The sequence below is a fragment of the Muscardinus avellanarius genome (genome assembly GCF_963383645.1).
Source record: "Muscardinus avellanarius genome assembly, chromosome: 11".
NCBI lineage: Eukaryota > Metazoa > Chordata > Mammalia > Rodentia > Gliridae > Muscardinus > Muscardinus avellanarius.
In genome coordinates, this window is record NC_137797.1 from 9778152 (window position 1) to 9787279 (window position 9128).

Consider the following 9128-nt stretch of genomic DNA (forward strand, 5'->3'; position numbering starts at 1 on the left):
TATGCAGACACTATTATAAACCTAGGGTTTATGCTGCTGGGGAGAGCTAATCCACAGGAACCCAAGTACTCTGGACTCCCCACTGCAGCACATCCCCTCTTTATTAGCCACTACACCAGAAGCTGCTACCTCCCCGTGAGGTCGCCTCTGACACGGTAAACACCGGCTGCGTGAATGAACTCTACCCGAGACATTTGGCTCTTTCTTTTCCTTTTTTCTTTTTCTTTTTTGAGTGGGTGGTGAGATCAAGACATCTTGTTGTTTTGACAGCCTTGTCTGTTTTGACACCTTAGTTCAAGGTCAACTTCAGCAATTTAGGCCCTTTGCAACTTAGTGAGAGCCTATTTCAAAAAATGAGAACGAGACAGGTATGGTGGTGCACGCTTATAATCCCAGTATTTGGGAGGCTGAGACAGGAGGTTCGAGGACAGCCTCAGTAAATAGTGAGACTCTCATCAACCTAGTGAGACCCTGTTTCAAAATAAAAATAAAAATAGGGCTGGGGGTATAGTTCAGAAGTAGACCGTACTTGGGTTCAATCCCTAATACCACCAAAAATAAATAAATAGGGTGTGGTGACACACACTTGTAATCCCAGGACTTGGACAGCTGAGACAGGAGGATCGCAGGTTCGTGGCCAGCCTCAGGTACTGAGTGAGTCCCTCCACAACTTAGTGAGACCTTGTTTCAAAATAAAGAATAAAGAATAAAAAAATAGGGCTGGGGTTGCAGCTCAGAGGTAGTTCAACCCCTAGTTCTGAAAAAATAAAAATATATAAATAAATTAAATTATATACAGAACAATATGGGGCCAGGAGTGTAGCTCAGAGGTAAAACGGCCCTGGGTTCCATCCCCAGTAACACACACAAATACATACACACACAAACCAAAAAAATAAATAAATAAATACGGGCCAGGCGTGGTGGCGCACGCTTGTAATCCCTGTGCTTGGGAGGCTGAGACAGGAGGATTGTGCAGGTTCAAAGCCAGCCTCAGCTACTTAGTGAGGCTCTCAGCAACTTAGTGAGACACTGTTTCCAAATAAAATATAAAATAGGTCTGGGAGTATAGCCTGGAGGTAGAAAGCCTCTGGGTTCCACCCCCAGTACCATCAATAAAATAAAATAAAATAAAATAAAATAAAATATACAAGGAACAGAAAGATTTCAGTAAGTCCCTATTTTCCACCAGACCCACTGCCCTCCCTGTACAGGGGGCGCCCACGGGCATCATCCCACCCCTGGCCCTGCACCACAAAGGCGGGTCTGCCAATCGATGTGCTGAGAACCAGAAGCCCTTACATAAGGTTCCTCCTCCTGCCTTCCAGCTCAGTCAAAAACAAAACCCTCTACCCAACTGGCAAGGCTGAGCAGTTACCCTTCATCCTCAGCCAACCGGCTGCCCAGCCCCACCGTCAGATCTGTTGCATTGCTATGCAACCACGGCACCACCCTAGTCCCTTGGTCTGTCTGGCTTCCTTCACGCCTCTAGCGTCTTCCCGATTCATTCTCCACACTGCTGGCGCACACCACAGGAGTACGGCCATGCCGCCCTCCCTTCAAAGCTGCATGCCCTCCACCTCCTGCCACCCGGCCCCAGCTCAGGCCGCACCACTCCGGCCACCCATTTCCACACCACCACGTGCAAGTTCCACCGCCAGGCATTCATGAGGGGATCTTCAATGTCCTTTTGCGTTTGGGGCGGTGCAATGGGGATCAAACCCAGGAGTGTTCTAGCCGAGTTGTACCACAGACTTTTTTTTTTTTAAACTATGTCCCATGGACTGAACCTTGGAGCATTCTCTTCTAACCTACCCTCGGCCTTTTTTTTTCTATTTTGGTAGTATTTGGGATGGAACCCAAGGGCGTTCTACCTCCAGGCTACACCCCCAGCTATTCTTTTTTTTTTGAAACAGGGTCTCACTAAGTTGAAATCAGATCTCACCAAGTTGTTGAGGGTCTCACTGAAGTTGCAGAAGCTGGCCTTAAACTTATGGTCCTCCTGTCTCAGCCTCCCAAGTACTGAGATTACAGGCCTGTGCTGTCACGTCCGGCTCAAATGTCTTTTCTATTGCTACCCAGGATCCCCCTCCTATCACACAACCCAGAGCAGAACTATGCCTTCATTCCTGTCTCCACAGCTCTTTACACATTCCTCTAGCACAGAGCTGCTCACAACAGAATTAATGTTCACTAATCTCCTCAAGCTGAGTTCTTTGACAGATCATATCAATCATCTCTACCCCCAGAGCCTACCAGAATGGAAGGAACATGAGGCCCTCTGAGGAGGCTGCTGAATTAAATATGACCATTATTCTGCACTGGGACTTCTTGATAACACTAGCATCCAGAGTAAATAGAGCTAGCACACCACTTGCCAAGGACCATCCCCCATGCTGTGGACACTAGCTCATGCAGTTTTCATAATAACCTGAAGAGCTACATACTTTTATTTGCACTTTACAAATGAGAAAATAAAAGGCCTAGAAAGACTTAGTGATTTGCCCTAAGTCTCACAGCATTTAGTACCTGTGCCAGGATTTGAATCCAAACACTGAACTCTGAAGTCTATACTACGCTTGCATTTTATGGATTGTGTTGTAACAGAACAGTTATGTTTGGAAAATATGATTTGATCCAGCTGGGTGTGGTGGTGCACGCTTGTAATCCCAGTACTTAGGAGGCTGAGGCAGGAGGATTGCAGGTTCACAGACAGCCTCAGCTATTTAGTGAGGCCCTCCACAAACTTAGTGAGACCTTATTTCAAAATAAAGAATAGGGGGTGGGAATGTAGCTCAAGGGAAAAGACCCCTGGTTCCATCTCTAGTACCGCAAGTAAAGAAAAAAAAGAATTGATCCATGCTGTATCCAAACCTACCAAAGAAGTTGGCTTACAATTCAGTTCTAATAGCTTTAACCAATGTCTTTAACCAATGTCTATTTATAAAATATTCTATGCAAGGCCAGACGTGGTGGCGTACACTTGTAATCCCAGTGCTTGGGAGGCTGAGACAGGAGGATCGCACAGGTTCGCAGCCAGCCTCGGCTACTGAGTGAGGCTCTCAGCAACTTGGTGAGACCCTGTCTCCAATAAAGTATAAAATAGGTCTAGGAGTATAGCCCGGAGGGAGAAAGCCCCTGGTTTCCACCGCCAATACCACACACACACACACACACACACACACACACACACACACACATTCTATGCAGTAAAATGTTGATAGAAATTCTGCTATGGTGAGGCTTGAAACTCAGGACCTATTTTTTCTCAGAATCATCTGCTTCTATTAATATGTCTATATTTCCTCCACTGACTTCTAAGGACTAAAGGAAAGACTTTGGTTACTAAAAGAAAAGTTTCTCCCTTCCCTGGTTCCTTATGTAAGAAAAAACGAAACCTGCAGGAACAAGGAGCTGCCTACCTGACGCTTCTCAATGCATCTGTGAGGTGGGAGTGGGGAGCAGGAGTGTCTGCAGAAGCACCTCTGCCTCTTTCTCTGGGAATCAAGGAAATGATCTTAAATAAGCCCCCCGAGTTTGGTGTGGAGGAAGACCAGGCCTTTCTCCAGCTGCTTCTCGCGGGCCTCAGGATCCTCTAGCTTCTGGTTTTTTCGGAACTCACGACGGATGGTGGCGAAGTAGAAGTCCCGGTCAGTGTACCGAAGCTCTCGGCCCTGGCGCAGCAGAGCCCGGTAGAGACTCAGCACTGCCTCTCGGCTCCACGGGGCCATGGAGGACTGCCAGGGGCTGGGCGCCACACTCTAAACAGAAGGGAAGATACAGAATCAGAATTAATGAAAACAGGAACTATAAAGACTATGTAGGAGCCGGGCGTGGTGGTGCACGCTTGTCATCCCAGCATTTGGGAGGCTGAGACCAGAGGATCGCAGTTCGCGGACAGCTTCAGATACTTACTGAGGCCCTCCGCAACTTAGTGAGACCCTGTTTCAAATTAAAGAATAAAAACTAGGGCAGGGGGTGTAGCTCAGAGGTCGAATGCCCCTGGATTCCATCCCCAGACCCCCCCACACACACAAAAAAAAAAAAAAGGCTATGCAGAAGCCGGGCGTGGTAGTGCACCCCTGTAATCCAAGTGCTTGAGAGGCTGAGACAAAAGGATGGCAGCCTCAGCAACGTGTGAGGCTCTCAGCAACTTAGCAAGACCCAATTTCCAAAACAGAATAAGGCTGGGGTAGAAGGCCTCTGGGTTTCATCCCCAGGACCCCCTTCACACATACACACAAAAGACTGTAGGGCAGGGGATTTATTTTGTGTGTATGAGGGAGAGTACTGGGAATTGAACCCAGGGTGTTTTACCTCTGAGCTACACTCCCAGCCCTAGTTTATTTTTTATTTTGAAACAGGGTCTCATTAAGTTGCTGGGGCTGACTTCAAACCTGACATCTCCCCATCTCACACTCCCATGTACTAGGATTATAGGCGTGTGCCACCATGCTTTATTTATTATTATTTTTTTTTTGGCAAACTGGGGATTGAACCCAGAGGCATTCTATCTCTGAACTACACCCCCAGCCCTATTTTTTCTTTATTTTGAAACAGGGTCTCAGTTGCAGAGTGTCTAAGTAGCTGAGGCTGGCCGTGAATCCTCCTGTCTCAGCCTCCCAAGTACTAGGATTACAAGCATGTCCCAGCTTGACTTTATTTTTTTAACATGGGGTCTCACTATGTTGCCCAGGCTGCCCTCAAACTTGCAATCCTCCAGCCTCAGCCTCCTGAGTAGCTGGGCCTATAGGTGTGCACCACCATGCCTGACTAAGTTCACAATTCAGACATCCAACGTTACTATGTAACCTTGTGGCAGGGCCAAGAATGGACCTCAGGCTCCTAGCACATCCTTCCAGAAAAGTACAGATTACTATTCACCAGGGCTGGACCAGCTGGACCACCTGGGCTGGAATCCCGTTCTACGACTTGCTATATGACTCTGGGTAAGAGCGCTTACCCCCTCTGAGCATCAGCTTCCTCACTGGAAAATGCAGATGACATTATGGTAACAGTACCCACTATATAAGATTATTTTGAGAACTGCCCATGTAAAGCACCTGTCTAGAGTGGCTGAAGACTAGCTCTCAGCCGTACTCGAGCCCTGGCACCATCACTTATGGTCAGCATTACCTGGGACATTTTCTAACCTGTTTGTCTTAGTTCCTCATCTGTAGAGTGAGGATTGTGTTTTGCCCAAATAGCTGATCTGAGAATTAAATGTTAATGCAAACGTGTTTACAACAGCACTTGACACACTGAGAACTCTAGGAGGGAGAGCTGTCTTTAGTACTACCTAGCTAGGTTTGTAAGCCCTCAGTAAATGCTACACTTTGTTATTTATGCACCATCACAGCCTTCCTTCAGCAACAGTAACCTTTACACAAACACCGCATGTTTCCATTTGGGAAGTGCTCTGTCATCCATTACTACCTCTAAACTAAGAACCTAGGAGTGGTCAGGTTTCGTAGTAACAGTTATCACTTACAGGGCTTACTCTGTCTACAAACACCCCACCTAACAACTGCAGAAGGTGGCATCATCACCCCCACCTTACGTGGGGGAAGTTAACTTACCCACAGGCGCGCAGCTGTAAAAGGGAGAGCTGCCCTCCTGCCCCCGACTCTGCCCTCTGTAATGACAGTGAGCGCGCTCACATGGGTCTCAACGTGTGCGGCGCTTCTGGGGGCTCTACCAACTCTCCCGGCACAGTGCCTGGCACATATGAGGGACTCGAAACTATGCTGAACCGAAGAGGGGATCCCCACAGCGTCCTTATGATCACCCCTGTTTCAGAAATAAATGGCCCCGCGTCGAGGAAATATTTGGCGGAAAAGAATGAGCGTGGACTTTGGGCCCGGAGTCCGCGGGGCATACCCTCCGGCCCGGCCAACTTCCTGAGCTGGCAGCCAGCGTCCCGGTCCCCACTTCACCGCAGCCTCCGGGCCGGGAGGCCAGGCGTGCGCTTGGCTGCCATGGGGTCTTGCTCTTTAGCCCCGGCTGGTCTCCAACTGTGACCCTCCTGCCTCAGCCTCCCGGGTGGCCGGGCCTATAGACCAGCTGAGCACAAGGGCCCCCGCCCTGGGGCCTCCCGGGGAGGCCTGCGAGAGCCCGCGGCGGCGCTTGAAGAAGTGGAAAGCGGCCGCGACGCGCGCGAGCCTGGCACCAGGGCGAGGGCGGCGGGCCCCGCCACCCCGCGACCCGGGGACCCCGCGGCCGGGGCGGGGGGCTCGGGAGGCGGCCGGGGCGGCCGGACGCGGGCCGGCGGCCCCGAGGGGAGGGGAGGGAGGCGCGGCGAGCCGGCCGCCGGCCCGCTCTCACTCACCCGCGGGCCGCGCGCTACCTCTCTTCGGGACTCGCCTCTCGCCCAGTACCTCTCCCGGGGTCACCCGTCAACATGGCCCCTTTACTTCCGGGACACGACCTTGCGCACGGAACCGAGGGCGGGACTGGAGGAACGCGGAGGCGGGCGTTGGCGGGCGGACTTCCGGTCTTCCCGGGTACCGCCCCTCTCGAGGCGGGGCCGGGATCCCTCGGCCCCGCCCCCACCCTGGCCCCGCCCATTCACACGAGCCCCGCCTCCGTGATGACGTCACTGATCCTGCGGGCCACGCCCCCTTCAGGGTCGCAGCGCCAAGGTTGGGGTGCCACCTCGGCGGGGTCCTGAGGGCTCAGAGCGGAGCTGGGGGGTCCTCGCCCTCCGAGGAGGCGGCGGCGCCCAGCTGGCGCTCCACCTGGTGCCAGCCGCTGGCCGTCAGAGGCGCTGGCCAGCCCCCTGCCCTGACCGCTGGCCGTCAGAGGCGCTGGCCAGCCCCCTGCCCTGACCGCTGGCCGTCAGAGGCGCTGGCCAGCCCCCTGCCCTGACCGCTGGCCGTCAGAGGCGCTGGCCAGCCCCCTGCCCTGACCGCTGGCCGTCAGAGCCGCTGGCCAGCCCCCTGCCCTGACCGCTGGCCGTCAGAGGCGCTGGCCAGCCCCCTGCCCTGACCGCTGGCCGTCAGAGCCGCTGGCCAGCCCCCTGCCCTGACCGCTGGCCGTCAGAGCCGCTGGCCAGCCCCCTGCCCTGACTGCTGATCTGGGGCCCGAGGACCCATTAACACTTCCTCGCCCGGGTTTGGCTTCCAAAGCTCGTCCGAATCCACGTTCTCAAATCCTTTTCTTTTCGTCCCTCGAGTCCCTTGGCAGCTGGCAAACTCCTACCCTTGCTTCAAGCGTGCCTGCGGAAGTCTCTCCAGTCCGCTCCTGGCCAGCCTCCCTCCAACACACTTAAGTGCTTTCGGGGCCCCACACTAATTCCTGAGCCGCCATGATGGACGGCTCTTAACCCACTCAACAGCAAAACCTTCTCATTGGCGCCTGTGGTCTTTACCCATTTGCTTCTCTCTCATCAGATCTCAGGACAGAGGCCATGTTTCTACGAAATTTGTGAGCCCCCTTCCCTCGGTGCCTCTCCAGTGCCTGACAAAGTCAAGCAGGGATGCTTGGGGCTTTGGCGCGAGTCCTAACCTTCCTCAGCCCAGGGCCGTCCAGCAGGACCTCCGACGTGCAGGGCACTGCTCAGGAAACAGACCTAGTGGTGTGTGGGTGGGTGCATGTGTGTGCGCCTGTGGTACCGGGGATTGAACCCAGGGGCATCCTACCTCTAAGTTACACTTCCAGCCCCATTTTTTTTATTACTATTTTGAAACAGTGTCTGGCTGGGTTGATGAGTCTCACTACTTGCTGAGGCTGCCCTTAGCTGGGATCCTGTCTCCGCCTCCCAACTACTGGGATTGCAGGTGTGTCCCCCCCCCCCTCCGCCTTCTTAAGAGCCAGGAGGAAGCCAGGCACGGTGGTGCACACCTGAATTCCGTATACTTGAAAGGCTGAGACCAGAGGATCACAGGTTCAAGACCAGCCTCAGCAACCTAGCAATACACTGTTTCAAAACAACAACAACAACAACAAGTTTAAAAGGAGAGGAGGCTGGGGATCTATCTGGAATGTAGAATGTCAAATGCTTCTGGGTTTAATCCCTAATAACCCCCCCCCCAAAAAAAAGTACAAAATAAGCCAGAAGGATCCTGTTTCCAGGGACTGGATGGAGTGAAGACAGCTGGTGGGAGGGAGGGGTTGTGTCTTACTTGGGGGGTGCAGGAAGGCCATCTGATGATGGAACAGCTTTCCAGGGGGGACTAGAGGAGGGAGCCAGGGTTTGGGGTCTAACTTCTCTTTCACCAGATCAGCCTGGCTGGAGGGAGACACGTGGGAGTCAGAGTTCAAGCAGGGAGACCAGGGGAGAGAGCAGAGGGGCGCGGACCAGGAGGTGGCAGTGGAGGGGGAGAAGGGCTCCGGCCTTCAGAGCCCACAGGATTTGCTCCTGTGAAGTGACGGAGAAAAGGGCCAAATGTTTCAGGGTTTGGCTGGCGTGACAGCCCTGAACCTTTCTGCTCCCAAATTGCTGGGAGAACGCTGCTTTCCAGGGCCTGGACTCCATTCAAGAGGACTATGGCTTCTTTTGTAGCTCTGGGGGACTCTGAGCCCCTTGGGCCTCTGGGGAAAGGAGGGGCCCAGGTGCGGACCTGAGGAGGCTTAAGACAGGAGCAAGCCGGGCGTGGTGGCGCACGCTTGTAATCCTCGCACTTGGGAGGCGGAGACAGGAGGATCGTGCTGGTTCGAAGCCAGCCCGCTGGCTTAAGAGACCCTATTTCCAAAAATAAAAAAGTATAAAAGAGGTCTGGGAGTGTAGCCCAGAGGTAGAAGGGCTTCCAGAAACCCCAGTACCACCAAAAAAAAAAAAAAAAAAAAAAAAAAAAGACAGGAGCAATATCAGATGTGCAATTTGGGACCGTAGGAATCATTGCCCTGGGGTATGCTGGGTGCTGGGAGGGTGGGGGGGTGACTGAATTCAGCAGCTGTCTCCCTCCAGCCACTCAAGCAGGACCTATGTACAGACCATATCCCAGTTTTTTCATTTTTATTTTTTTATGGTACTGGGGATTGGACCCAGGAGCATGCTACCTCGAAGCGACACCCCAGCCCTAAGTATGTATGTATGTATATATGTATTTTTTTGGTACTGGGAATTGAACCCAGGGGCATTCTACCTATGATCCACACCCTGAACTTTTTTTTTTTTTTTTGCCATA

General features: G+C 52.6%; 1 protein-coding gene across 1 annotated transcript; it reads right to left on the reverse strand.

The window, feature by feature from the left end:
- Nucleotides 1-3518: 3518 nt before the first annotated feature.
- On the reverse strand, nt 3519-3734 carry MIURF (mitochondrial elongation factor 1 upstream open reading frame; the record flags this gene model as incomplete). The annotated part of the gene is made up of 1 exon (XM_080706017.1): nt 3519-3734. The coding sequence occupies exon 1, from the start codon at nt 3729-3731 to the stop codon at nt 3519-3521; it is 213 nt and encodes a 70-aa protein (XP_080562143.1). The 5' UTR covers nt 3732-3734.
- Between the last annotated feature and the right edge of the window lie 5394 nt (nt 3735-9128).